This window comes from Scyliorhinus torazame, chromosome 5, assembly GCF_047496885.1.
Source record: "Scyliorhinus torazame isolate Kashiwa2021f chromosome 5, sScyTor2.1, whole genome shotgun sequence".
NCBI classification, from domain to species: domain Eukaryota; kingdom Metazoa; phylum Chordata; class Chondrichthyes; order Carcharhiniformes; family Scyliorhinidae; genus Scyliorhinus; species Scyliorhinus torazame.
In genome coordinates this window covers 285,831,159-285,845,938 of record NC_092711.1, presented here as the reverse complement: position 1 = coordinate 285,845,938, position 14,780 = coordinate 285,831,159, and the positions used below count along the sequence as shown (strand labels likewise).

General features: G+C 44.2%; 1 protein-coding gene across 8 annotated transcripts in view; it reads right to left on the bottom strand.

Moving 5' to 3' along the window:
- LOC140421175 (ubiquitin carboxyl-terminal hydrolase 12-A-like) overlaps positions 1–14,503 on the bottom strand; it is a 62,169-nt gene extending 47,666 nt beyond the window's left edge. For 4 of the 8 annotated variants that reach the window (XM_072505662.1, XM_072505664.1, XM_072505661.1 and 1 more), the window contains exon 1: positions 14,360–14,503. In XM_072505662.1, the coding sequence (XP_072361763.1) occupies positions 14,360–14,407 (48 nt within the window). In that variant the 5' untranslated portion in view covers positions 14,408–14,503. Of the gene's footprint in view, positions 1–13,736; positions 13,823–14,359 lie in introns of all 8 variants that reach the window. The other 4 variants (XM_072505665.1, XM_072505667.1, XM_072505666.1 and 1 more) reach the window with 4 other exon arrangements.
- Between the last annotated feature and the right edge of the window lie 277 nt (positions 14,504–14,780).

Below are 14,780 nucleotides of genomic sequence, written 5' to 3'. Positions count from 1 at the left end.
AGAATAAGTCAGAAGAATAAGTCTACCATTTAAGACAGAGTTGAGAATGTTTTCTCTCAGGATCGGCAGTATGAAGAATTCTCTTCCTCAGAGGACAGTGGAGGTTAGGTCATTATATTCATTCAAGGCAGAGTTAGACAGATTTTTAATAGACAAAGGAGTCCAAGGTTATGGATGGCAGGTGGCAAAGTGGGGTTGAGTCCACAACCAGATCAGCCAAGGTCTTGTTGGCCAGAATTTTACGCTCCCCTCCTCCTACCCCAATGGGAGGCAGAGAGAGGGAGATTCCTGCCTACCCGAACCTCAAATCAATTTTACGCTGGGGCGGCCAAGGCCTCGGATGGGAAGTCTGCTGTTACCCCAACTGACACCCTTAAGTGGCCAATTACAGTTGGGGGGGAGGAAGGGTGGACGCTTCCACCAGAATCCTCTTTCTGACTGGTGCATCCTCCCCTTAAGATCAGGTGACCTCCGGTCCTCCCTTCTCCTCCTCAGCCTATCCCCCAACAGCCCTTTTCGAGACACCCCAGGTCTTCCCTACCCTGGGACTGCTGACATTGACCAGAGTCTCGAGTTCATGGGAGTTAGTCTCAGGCAACTCCCCTCAGTTCCAAGTTCGGCCACTGCAGCCCTGTTGCTATAGGGACTGGAGAGCTGTTGGCCAATCTGAACTGCCATCCACAACCCTGGACTCCTTTATCTATCAAAAATCTGTCCAATTCTGCCTTGATAAATTTAATGACCTAGCCTCCACTGCATTCTGGGTAAGATAATTCCACTTACTGATGATCCTTTAACAGAACAAAATTCTCAACTCCATCTTAAATGGTAAACATATTCTTAAACTGTGTCCCCTTGTATCCAGTCTCCCCTTCAAATGGCCAGCTCTCCAAAGTGGGACTTCCTCCCAAATAAGGGACAAAGGTCCTGCCTAATGCCAATCAGCACTCAAAGCAGAAACTGGTTAGTGGGGTTGTGTACACCATGGCAGGTCTCAAAAATGCAGGTCACTGAATGGCAGAGGAGGGTCAAGGGCTGAATTACCCACTCCTACTCGCAATTTCTATGTTCCTATGACAGGAGTAGAATAGCAACCCTTGTCACTGCCAGGATGAATTTCAGAATGGAAAAATGAAAGGCAAGATAAGCTTTACTTGCATCACTCCTGTAACGTGTGCTAGATCTACTGAGGCAACCCTACTGCACAAAACAATGTGAGTACAGGTACTTCAAGTGCACAGCAGTCATAAAAGCTTAAAATATACTCTCACTCCAAAGCTGACTCTCAATCCCAGGATACAGACTTATGCAACTTGTGAAACTGACATCCTACAGTACAATGAAGTGCCCATTTTATTGAGTTTGAAACCTGTCATCTGTGAGGCGTTTAATTTTCACTAAAATGCAATAGTAGTAAATTGGAATACAAAGCTAATTTCACATAGGCTATTTTTGCACTAAAAAGCTATTTCAGTGGCGATATAAATCTCAGCTACTCTATATTTGGAGTGCAATGTCGAATACTGAATTCAAGGAGTTAGAGATGCATTCATTGCAGCAATGACATCCCACTGCTAAGTACGTTTGAATGTTTTGTAAGCAGCTTTTTCAAAAATTGCCATTGTTAAATCACTGCTGCACCAACTTTGATATGAATTTAAATAAGTAACTATTCAAGACATTTGAGACATGTGCACATACAAGAAGTTTGTTTTTTGTTTAAAATGTTTGATCCAACTGCTGGTCTGTATCACCCGATTTCTTTTCCACTTTAGATCTGTGTGATAGGGTATTAGCATAATGCACACATTTTGAGACAGCACATGAAACAAAATGGTAATATTTGATTAATGATTTGAAGCTTTTAGAAAATGAATATTTAATTTTTGGCTAGTTGTTTGGGCAATGAGAGTCAAGTATTCATTTTTGTCTAAAGTACTTTGCACTTCATAACATTTTACGTTTTCATTTTTCATACAATTGGATAGAGCTATGTTGGCCCACAGAAATGAGATATGATGAACTAGCTTGCATGCCTCACAAATCCACGTTTTAAATTACATTTTCAGTCAATGGGTTGGGATACTAAATAAGTAATTGTATTGCATACATTGCAGTGGGAAAATGATGGAATGTTACATTTGTGCACACGAATCACAAACATCAACTTTTTACGATCACTGAATTTCAACATAAAAGGATTTGTGTAAACTGTCAGCAGAAAGCTCTGAAAATATATAAGTTCTAAGTTGGTATGCTATGATTAGAATATCCCAAATTTTGCATTTCCAACGTTTGCAAGGGGGAGAAAGGAAATGGCTTTAGAATACAATGAGTAAAAACAGAACTTGTGTGAGTGGGCAGTGTGCTTGGGACCTGGGAGCAGGACAGGCACACAGAAAGATTAGAAGCAAGGTGGTTAAAAACAGAAGGCAAAGAGGAAGTGACCTGTTACAATGCAGAGGTTGAAAAGCAGCAACACTGGAACAACAATTGGAAGCCACTGAGCAAAAAGAGAAGATGGGAGCATCAACAGCATTTAAAACAGAAGAAACTTAATTGACTGGCAAAAGAGCAGGAAACACAAAAATTTATTTCAAAAAGTTAGGAAGGGAGCTTTAGAAAATCACTCTACAGCATCGAGGAATACAAAAGCTGAAAACATGTTTAATAGGTCCAGAATATTTTAGAATTTTAAATAGTTTTCTATTAGAAACTCTTAGACAGGTTGTTTCTATATTGAAGGATGAATATGTCTTTAAGATCCCATTTGTTTTTTCAAAAGACCATGGGGCGAGATTCTCCACTCCCGCGCCTGTTGGGAGAATCGCCTGGGCCGCCAAAATTTCCCGCAACGCCGGTCCGACGCCCTCCCGCAATTCTCCCAAGCGGTGGGATCGGCCCCGTCGAGTTCCGCGGGCCGCAGAATCGCCGGAGACACCCAAAATGGCGATTCTCCGGCACCCCCGCTATTCTCAGGCCCGGATGGGCCAAGCGGCCAGGCCAAAATGGCGGGTTCCCCCCGGCGGCGTCCACACCTGGTCGCTGCCATCGGGAACAGCGTGGGAACGCTGGGGCGGCCTGCGGGGGGGGGGGGGGGGGGGGGGGGGGGGGGGGGAATGGGGGGATCCTGCACCAGGGGGGTACCTCAAATGTGGGATGGCCCGCGATCGGTGCCCACCGATCGTCGGGCCATCCTCTCTGAAGGAGGACCTCCTTCCTTCCGCGGCCCTGCAAGATCCGTCCGCCATCTTCTTGCGGGGCGGACTCGGAGAGGACGGCAACCACGCATGCGCGGGTGACGCCAGTTATGCGCCGCCGGCCGCGTCATGTATGCGGTGCCGCCTTTACGCAGCGACAAGGCCTGGCGCGTGTAGATGACGCGGCTCCACTCCTAGAACATTATCGGGCCCTGAATCGGTCGGGATAGGGGCCGTTTCGCGCCGTTGTGAACCTCGACGGCGTTCACGACCTCGTGGGCACTTCGACGCGGGAGTGGAGAATCCCGCCCCATATTTCCCAATTAAAATTCTACCGTGAAACCCATGGAGGAAATGTTTTCAAAATCTCTGGTGAACAAAAATGTCTGTTCATGGGCTAACAGATTTCTCTACTGGTTGACTTACTAGGTAATTAATGCTGTTGTTGCACACCAAGAAAAATACATTCTGAAGCAACAACACTGATTCCCTTGGGAAACCTGACATCATCATAGGAACATAGGAATTAGGAGCAGACGTAGGCAATTCCTGCTCATCCATTCAATCAGATCATGGCAAATCTCTTCTTGGTCTCAAATCCACCTCCCTACCTGTTCTCCATATCCCTTTAACCCGTTTTTATATCAGAAATATATCTATCTCCTTTTGAACGCTTTAATAACTTAGACTACACCACGCTAGGAGGCAGCATGTTCCACAAATTCACCACGCTCTGCGGGAAGTAGTTCCTCCTCATCTCAGTTCAAAATCTACCGCCTCTCAAACTATATCTGTGACCTCTCACTCTAGATTGTCCCATAAGGGGGAAGATTTGGTCTATGTTTACTTTATCAATCCCTTTATTTTATATACCTCGATCCAATCCCCTCTCATCCTTCTAAACTCCAGCGAGTATAAGCCCAAACTGTTTAATTTCTCCTCAAACGTCAACTCTTTCATCCTCTGAATCAATATGGTGAACCTCCTCTGAACTGCCTCCAATTCCACCACATCCTTACGCAAATAAGGAGTCCAAAACTGGACATAATACTCCAGATGTGGTCCCATTCAATAGTTACGGTCGGGGGTGACCCAAAGTATGCAAATACTTTTAGGAATTTCCTACAGAGGTTAATGGGAAATTCACTGAAATAAAATTAACACCTTACAATCATCAGTAATAAATACTGCAACAATTCAAATAAGGGAACAGGTCCCCACAAAGATCAGAAGACGTAGAAAGATTTACTTCAATATTGAGCAAAATATATTGTTCTTTGTCATAATAAAATGTTTGATAACACTATTTTTGAGATTGCCACCATATCATACTAATATTATCAGTATGGAAATTCTATTCAAGTGCACATTTTGGCTATGTGTACCTTAAAATACTCCAAGAATGGTTTTGGTCTTCACTCATATGACCAACCTCAAAAAACTGACCTTAATTAGAGTGGAGAAGCAAAATAAAATCAAAATAAAACCAATCACGCAATCAGCCATTGGAAAATTTACAATAAAAAAGCTAAAGGCTTGGAAATAGGACCACAATTGAATGAGCATTGCTAATTAGGGAGTGATGAAATATCAGATGCACAGAATAATTCAGCATTCTTAATATAATAATATCTAGGGTGGAATGATTTCACAATTTCCTGTAAGTGTTCAAAATCACAGGTAGTCGGAGCAGAGAAGTTGGGGGGCGGGCGGAATTTAACTGCGGTTTTCAAAGGGAATTGGATAATTATCTTGAATTGTCATGAGGTAGTCATTGATGCCGACTATAGCTCAAAGAGTCGGTTGACAAGTTTGTTGTTGATGGAGAAACCAATTCCATGCATCCTGGGTTGAGCCACAGGTTTTCCTTTCCAGGTGTGAACACCACTATCCTCCTTAAGCTGCCCTTCACCTGCTCCTCAGGTCTCTTACAGGGCAGCGATGTCAATGTGGAAGTGCCTGAGTGCACAGGCAACATGAACAGTTCTCCATTCCGGTTGATTGTTCTGCTCATTATCCATGAGGGTTTGTACATTCCTGGTTCGGAAATTCAGTTTAACTTTTATTTTCTGACCGCAGGTCGATGAGTTTGCTGTATGCAGTTTTACAGCTAGGTTGGGAATGGAACAGACTATTTTCAGGGCACCTTTTCTAGCTTGAGGTGAGCAGAGTGGATCCTGAAGAGAGCTGCTTAGTTATGAAGAAAGTTGCCGAAACGTTCTCCTATTCTTATTCCAACAGTGAAACGACTGAATTTAACTCCACCACCAACGTGCCAGTCCAAAGCTAGGGACTTCCAGATCTGACCGTCCTGTCCCCGTCACGTATCACCGATCTCTGTAAGGCTCATCTGTGTCGGGGCTGTTCCCGTTTCATCTAGGTAGACGCCTGCCGTGCGACATCTTTTAACATAGGTATGCCATTGCACATCAGCTGACACATGGTCCTTGGTCGAGGGTAGGTCCAGTTCCATTGGCAAGGGAGCCTCGATGACTGGGAATCTCCCTACTCCGGCAACCTTCATCCACCATCGCAGCCATTGATCCCATATGAATATCTTCTGCCTGATCTTCCATCTTGTCTGGTTCCTCCCCTCCAACCTTACAGTCATGGGTGACCTTTCAGGAGCTTAAAGACACCAGACAGCATTGCTCTCGGAATCAATGGAACATTCACGCCTCTCCACCACGGCAAGATGGCAATCCAAGGAAAGATATGAGGAGGAATGGTATTTCAGAAAATGTAATTTATCGGGATTTTCAAAAGACCTTCAATAAGGCACCCCAAAATACACAAACCAACAGTAAGCGAATGTGGAGTCGGGGCTAAGTGGCAGAATGGATTACTCGCCAGAAAGCATAGAATGGGATTAAAGGGTGGTTATTCAAAGTGGTAGCAGTTGAGAAATGGTGTTCCACAAGGATCAGTGCCTAAATCACCACTGTTCTCATTAACAATTTGAACTTTGGAATCAAAGACAAAGTTCTAAATTTGCAGATGACACCAAATTGGGATGGGGGGGGGGGGGGGTGGGAGAGAGAGGAGGGAGAGGAGAGAGAGAGAGAGAGAGAGAGAGAGAGAGAGAGAGAGAGAGAGAGAGAGAGAGAGAGAGAGAGAGAGAGAGAGAGAGAGAGAGAGAGAGAGAGAGAGAGAAGACAGTCAACACAGAGGAAACTGCAACAACTTATAGTAGGGCATTAATAAACTCTGCTAATGGGCAAATAATTGATAACTGAAGTTCAAAATATAAATAAATGTGAGGTAATACATTTTTGTAGCAAGAATAGGGAGATCACTTATTATTTGGAAGATGCAAATCTAGGTGGGATAGAGCAAAAGGATCTCAGAGTACCAATAACCAATTACTAAAAGTTGCACCACCCTCAGCAAGGCCCTCAAAAGATGATCAAACTAACTTTATTTCTAGTGAGAAGTGAAAAGTATGGGAGTTTTGCTAAACCTACATCAAACTTGGTGATGCCAGACTTAAGGGTACTGTGTGCAGTTCAGGTAGATCTTTTAGAAAAAGGATACACAGGCAGTGGAGAGTTTAAAGATTTATAAAGATGATACCAGGAGTGGATGGATATATATAATATATATTTCCTGATGTATATACCAGGAAAGGATTGGCAGACTGGGTCTACGTGCTTTTGAAAGAAGGTTGGGGGTAAAGAATGCTTGCTGTTTTAGAGCGGAGAATAACGAGAGACCATCAATTCAAGATAGTGACCAAGAATTTCTTCAAAAACTTCTTTACCAAACAGTGATGAGAATGTTGAAGTGAACAGTACATACGCATTTAAGGGGAAGCTCGGCTTGAGGGAGAAGGAAATATCGGGTTATGATGATCGATATGGGCGGCACAGTGGTTAGCACTGCTGCCTCACAGCACCAGGGACCAGTGTTCGATTCTGACCTTGGGTGACTGATGGATCTCCCAGTGTCTGTGTGGCTTCTTCTGGGTGCTCTAATTTCCTCCTACAGTCCAACGATGTGCCAAGCTTGCAGTAAGGCACTGTTCCAGGTGAGTGGGTCTGCATCTTGGTGGTGCAGTTGATATCAAGATGATAACTGCCTCGAAGTGTGTAATTCTGGATGATGATCGTGGCTCACCTTGAGGAACTGCAAAGGCACAGGATAGTATCCATGCATTTGATGGAGCACTTTTCCTCGTAAGGGCCTGCGCCTTCGGTTCTTTGAGATCCTGCTGCATTGCGTGTCGCATATCCTGATGGATTCTGGAGGCAGGGGCTGGGCAAGAGTGTCTAGTGTTGGATTTCTGGTAGGAGGTGAGAGCCATGTTCCCGGTGGAATTTGAAGATTGGCTGCCATGCTTTAGTATTCCCGATTTGGAGGCTGGATGCATCAGGTTCGACGGAACATGTATCCAGTCTTTGAGGCCTGTGGTCAGTTGGGCCTGTTAAGTGAAGTGTTTAATCTGTTGGAATCCTCCAGAAATCCTAAGAAGTGTCCAATGATCCTGTCATGGCTTTGGTCTTTTCACGCAACACAGATGATATTATCCTGTGGCTCTTCAATAATCCTGGATGTTACTCCCTTATGATTATTTGTTGCTGTCTTTTATCCTTTAAGGGTGTGCGAAGTGGGTGCACAAGGGTGAAGGTTGCCGGTTATCCTAGCTAGCAAAAAACATATTAAGTCAATTATATGATATGTGTTCTGTGCACAGTTTTCCTCCTTTATTTTTTTATGTGCTGTTATCTGTGCGGTTATGGGAATGGAGTGTATTTTGGACACCCCTTATCTTGTTGGTAGTGAAGAGGAATGGAGCCACAGCATAGTTAAAGGTAGATGGTTGGTGTGGAGTTGGGTGGTAGGGTTAGTCACGTCCTCAATGAGATTGAGGATAGACCCCAGGTAGAGCAAATCGTAACGACTTTTTATTTTTGCTTTTTGTTCTTTCGAATTTATGAATTTGTGCCTTTCACCATCAATGGCCTGGGCAGATTGTGTACCCTGGGGAAGAATGAGTTCCTTCTGACTCTTCCTGGAGGTTGGTGTCCTTTAGGTAATGAGTGGCGGTGCAGGCTGAGGTGGGCTCGGTTAATCTTTGATTATTCCTGTGTCAGCTTGGGCATTTTTCCCTTAGGGTTTTTTTTCCTTCTTCTCTTCATCTGGATGAACAGGGTGCTGTTATAAATCTGTTTTGGTTTGGTGGTCCACAGGAGGGATCCCCTAATTGTACTAGGGAGGAGGGAGTCAGACCCCTTCCCAGGGCATCCAATTATTAATAGGTATCTTGCCGATTCTTCTTCTCTTTGGTTGATGATGGGTACTCCCGGGTTGGGGCTGGCGTCATTTAAAAAAAATTAATAACAGTTGGGAAGGTGCACTGTCTTGGGTGTCGTTGAGGTAGTGCAGGACTAGCTGAGGCATGGGCTTTAGGAGGTGCTGGAGGTCCTAGGGGTGCTGAATTTCATCTGTCAGAATGTGCTGGGCTAAGCCAAGTCCAGTGCTGTGATTGGTATCCTGTTGCCCCCTGGAGATTGGGGTGTCTCTTCTTGAAAGCACTTATTAGGGACATCCTGATAGGACTCTTCTCTGCACCGAAGCCTGGGGTTGAGCCGAGTCTGTACTTTAGTTGATAACCTATTGCCCACCACGTGGTCACGACGCTTTCGTATTGGATTGATCAAGTTTCTAATGATGGTGAGTGTGCGCTGGGGGAATATGAACACACGGTTGGACCCTGAGTATTTGTTATCCTGTGGTCCACTCCTGGTAGTTCTCTGTCCCTTTTGTTGGGAAGTGTTGATGGCGCTGACCATAATCCGAATACATAGCTGCTGGTCCTCTCTGTATAATGGTATGGAATGATGTTGGCTCTGTACTGGGCCTGAGACTGGGATTATGTTGCCTTGTGTGGTACATATGCAAGATCCTTTTAGATCTGGGGTCCTTGCGAATTTTCTTTGTTTTTTTTTTAAATGGGTGGGTATAAAGATTCCTTGATTGAATCCTACAGGGGTACAGAGGGGTTTGGTATCCATGGAGAGGAGGTGACAGTGTGCCATTGGTGCCTCTGGCACCGCTGGAGTTTAGGGAGATAGATATTGGTGCATGCTCAAACATGGCGTGAAAAATATATCCTGTACTCTTGTGGGTAATTGCGAGCAATCGCCGCGTGGGAAGTCGTGCACCATTTTACCATGTTTTGTGGCCTTATCCTGTTCTCCCTTCTGCTCTGGTGAGGCTTTTAGAGCTATCAAGTTATGTCTAATGATTGTATTGACCCAGATGTACTATTGTTCTCCTGATCCCCTCTGTATTCATGTATGTCGAGCCTTTATTTTATCTTGGGGTGCTGTAACATTCCTGTGGTTTTGTTGTGTTGTTTGTTAAAATGCAAAACCTTAATAAATATAATTTTTAAAAACAACTTATGTCAATATCGCTAAGTTTATCAATAAATAATTTGAAATTAATTGCTGGCAAGTTCGTTATACAAAACACATTAAAAAAATTGTTGGCTGCATGCCAAATCTTTTATTGCACAATTGTATTTAGAGTGAAGAAATTTAACAATGCTATGTACACGGAAATCAGAAAGATTACACCATTGAGATGAATTTTCTATATCAAAGGCATTATATAATGCAAGTTGCTATTGCCAATAAAGAATTATTAAAGATATTTTAGTTGAAAGACCCTGCAGTACCCAAATTATCACAATTTACTATGCTGGATGAGTCCCATTTATTTGAATGGGAAACAGCAGAAATCCTTTGCTAAAATGCAACTAATTATGCTTGGTTTTGCGTTGTACCATGGGGCTGTCAAGAAAATAAAAAACAGAGCCTAAAACCAACAATCTGTATTTATATAGCATCTTTAATGGAATAAAAACAAAGGTCCCAAGAACTTCAAAGCAGTAAACAAAATTTTTAACGCCGAGCCATAAAGAATTATTTGAGCCAAGGAGCCCTGACAAAACTGCAGTCAATAGGAATCAAGAGGAAAATCCTCCATTGGTTGGAATCATACTCAGTACGAAAGAAGGTGGTTGTAGTTGTTGGTGGTCAATCATCTCAGCCCTGGAACATCACTGCAAGGTAGTGATCCCGGCCAATCACCGTCAGCTGCTTCAGCAACGACCTTCCACCATCATAAGGTCAGACATTTGTCCCTTAATTTGGTTTAATTGGTTGTCCACAATAGGACAAGCTAAGACGTGGGGATGTTCGCTGCTGACTGCACAATGTTCAGTACCATTCACGACTCCTCAGATAGTGAAGCAGTACATATCCATTGCAGCAAAACCTAGTCAAATTTCAGACTTGGGCTGATAAGTGACAAGTGACATTTGTGCGGCAGGTGCCAGGCAATGACCATCTCCCCTTGACATTCAATGTCACTATCATCCACGAATCCGCCCGTTAATATCTTGGGGGTTATCATCCACCAGAAACTGAACTGGACCAGCCATATAATCCAGGGAACAAGAGCAAGACAGAAGCTGTGGCAAGTAATATATAGTTAAGCCTAGACAAAAGTTAGGTGTGTGATGGAGTACATCCACGTGTCTGGATGGGGGCAACTCCAACAACATCATCTGGGACACAGCAGCCGGCTTGATTTGCATGCCATCTGCAACCTTCACCCCCTCTATAAGATGCATTGCAGCAACTCACCAACGATGCTTCAACAGCACCTTCCAACCCAGGCTGCTACCAGCTCGAAGAACATAGGCAGATGCATGGGTGATCACGACCTGCAAGTTCCCTTCCAAGCTACCCACCATCTGGGCTTGGAATTATATTACTGTTCCTTCACTGCCTCTGGGTCCTGGAACTCCATTGCTAACAGCACAATGGGTTTACCTATACCAAATGGCCTGAAACCTACACCAAATGTCCCGCAACAGTTCAAGAAGGTGGCACAAGGCCACGTTATCAGGACAAACAATAGGCAACAAATTCTGACGTAGTCAACAATGCCCACCCCATGAAATTTTTTAATGACCAAAAACATTGTCAGAGCTGGATTTTAAGTATTATCTTACGAGAGAAGCGACAGGCAAATGTTTAAGGAGAACATTTCAGAACTTGGGATCTTGTCTGCTTAAGGCACAGCCATCAATGACGGAAGCAATTCAAATCGAAGATGCTCAAGAGTCAGAATTAGCAGAGCACTGGTATCTCACGAGGGTTATAAGAATGACAAAATTAGAGGCAGGGAGGTCCGAGGACACAAAGGGATTTGAAAACAAGGGAAAGAATTTTAAAATCAGGATGCTGCTTAACCAGGAGACAATGTAGGTCAGTGAGCACGTAGATAAAGTGAACGGTGCTTAGTGAGAGTAAGGACACGGGATGGCCTCAAGGTTACAGAGGGTACAATATGGATGGTCAGCCAGGAGTGTGATGTTATAGTTAAATGTAGAGTTAACAAATGGATAAATGAGATGTCAGCAGAAGAGCTGAGGTATCGTTGAAGATGGCCACTGATATTGAAGTGGAAATAGACAGTCTCAGTGATCATGAATATTCTGGCTCAGACACTTGCCAAGGAGACAAATCAAGTTGGCATTTATAAAATACATTTTGAGGCTGCGAGCGAAGACAATGGCACCTTAGTTGAAGGAAATATTTGCTCATCAAGTGCAGGATGTCGGACAGGCACTCTAACAATTTAAGACATGGAGGGGCAGAAGCAAAAGCTCCTCTCGACAAAGGCATACATTAATTACAAAATTTATCACTGCCTGCAATGTTCCAGCTCAGCTTCTGGCCAACCAAGGCAAAAAGTGTTTGAGGTCTAGAATCTCAAACCCGAGACAAAGTCAAAGTTTACCAGACAGCAGTGATGTCCACATTCCTATATGCGTTGGACACTTGGATGATCTACAGCAGGCACATTAAAGTTCAAGTACTACCACCAACAGTGCCTTTGCAAGATCCTCCAAATCTGATGTTATGAAACGCAGGCCGCATCATACTTTCCCAAGCCAACTTGCCCAACATTATGGTGCTCCTCTGGGTGGGACAAAATCGTATGCCTGACACCAGACTCCCAAAGCAACTGGTCTACTCAGAACAAGGTCAAGGCATGTGACCAACCCTGGCATGTGACCAACCAAAATCGAAGGCTCATCTGGGAAGGCAATTGAATACATTGAGAGACTTCATCACGAATATTCAGAAGCAAAATCAAGGCATCAGATAGAGCGCACAAACCTCCAAATAACCAATAATCCCCCAAATCTTAAAAGTATCATCTCCTCCACATCAGCTAATTCAAAACCCCAACAAATCAGTGAAAGCAAGTTATCTTTGATCCCAAGGGACTGCCTAAGAAGAAGGTGACTCCGTGATGGGTGCCATCAGCATAACTAAGGAAACTGATATCATATTTTTTTTAAATAAATTTAGAGTACCCAATTCATTTTTTCCAATTATGGGGCAATTTAGTGTGGCCAATCCACCTACCCTGCACATCTTTGGATTGTGGGGGCGAAGCCCACGCAAGCATGGGGAGAATGTGCAAACTCCACACGGACAGTGACCCAGAGCCGGGATCGAATCTGGGACCTCAACGCCGTGAGGCATCAGGGCTAACCCACTGTGCCACCGTGCTGCCCCAAAATATCACATTTTTGAGGGGGATCTTGCAGAGGGGAAGGATGCAGATGAGAAATATAAGTGGGCCAAATATAATAATAATAGATCCTTGGTGTACACCACAAATAATGGAGCAGGAAGAAAAACCATTGCAGGGGTGTCTCGAGCTGTCATGAGACAGTTAAGAATGGAACCAGGCGGGTGCAGTCCCATCCAGCTAAATGATAGTGGAGTGGCATTGAAGGAGGATGGTGGAAGCTGCAGATTGGCCAAGGAAGATGAGGGAGGGTTCAGATTTGTCACAGTCACACAGTGTTACTTATGACTTTGATATGGGCTCTCTCGGTATTGTGGCAGAGAAGCAAACTTGTTTGGAGGGATTCAAATACAGAATTCTGGGAAAGATGGGCACAAATTTGAGAAGCAACAATAGGAATAGGAAAAGCAAACATAGATATGAATTGGGTTTGCTCCATAACCCCAATTCGCTGGTGAGATCTGCAGCATGCCGCAGCATAAATCCTTAGCGCAAAAGGACATATTGTATACACAACACTATTCCAGTATTACTCAGCCAGTATCACTTTTAATAACGTTACTGAAAAACAGATGCTGCAACTGAGACTACAATCCTTTGATTTCATGAGTAGGCAGTGAGCAAAATTAGTGAGGCAGATCAATCATTGACAATCCTTAAACTACAACCAAAGTTACATCATTTCAAGTTAAATGTGCAATTATACAGCTGAATACTGAAAAAAACAATAACTTCAAGAACGAATCTTCAGTTAAAAGTTCCTACCAATAATAGCAAGAGGTAAACGTATTTCTTAAAAGTTTAACTGGCTAGATCGACTATTAATGTGCATTTATTCAACTTCTGGAGCACATATATCATGTAATGTACAGGCGCAAACACTGCTGAGCACAGTTGTATATTTTCAATACTTGCATTAATTCATTCTGATTGGCTGTCGGATTATCTTTCCAGGTTAGCAACATATATTCTTGGAGGTATTTCGTCAAGCTACAAATGGTCTCCATTTAAACAAAAGAGGGAAGAAGGGAAGAAATGACATATCATTCCCCTGGTATGAACGAACACACACAAAAAAAATAACGACACTGAGAGTTTCAACCTGCTGGACCAATTTAAATAATGTAACCCCAAATAAGGTCACAGTCAGAAACACTTCGGTAAAAAAATAAGCAAAAAGTCCAAATGTGAAGCCGACCCCCCAAGCGTCTCTTCACCTAAATATTTAAAAAGTTTCACAATGAGAATTCAGAAGCCCTGGAACTGGAGGCTATTATAAACACAGAGCCGTTATTGCTGCAGCTCAAGACTGAACCCTTTATTCATACTGCGGGTTCCTCGCAAATCATCCACCCCCACCCACCCCACCATTTACAATGTTTGAAATGTTTTGTTTTCCCTTTTAAGATCCCTGGCTTTAGCTGAAACAAGAGGTGGTCCCGGGGGGCTGGAGATGGCGTTGAATAAACTGTCCTTATCTTGAGCCGGGGGAGACGAGTCTGCGGAGTGAGGGCGTGATTGGGAATGCGGGCACTCACCATGGTACAAATCGAGGCGATTTTTCTGACAATCATCAGTATTTCCATCCGTCCACCGCCGCCATGTTACCCAAAGCGTTCAGCCCAAACCCGGGGGGGGGGGGGGAGGCTACGCAGCCGCGTCACACCCACAGCCTCCGCCCCGTCACCCCAGCAACCGGCTCACCCGCAGCCGTCCGCCGCGCAAACACCGCCGGCCGCGTGCCTCACGACGGCCGTTCCGCGGCAGAAGCGTTCTGGCCGCTCCTGCCGTCCGTCGCGCGGGTCCAACGACATCTTCACCTGTCTGGGGGCCCACTTCACGTCGAGGATCTCTCTCTGTCTCCCTTATTTTCAATGTTCTTGGGGATGCGAACGTCGTTGCCCTATTCCCCCGACACAAAAGCTGTACGATGCAAACCTTTGGAGACTGAAGGATTTT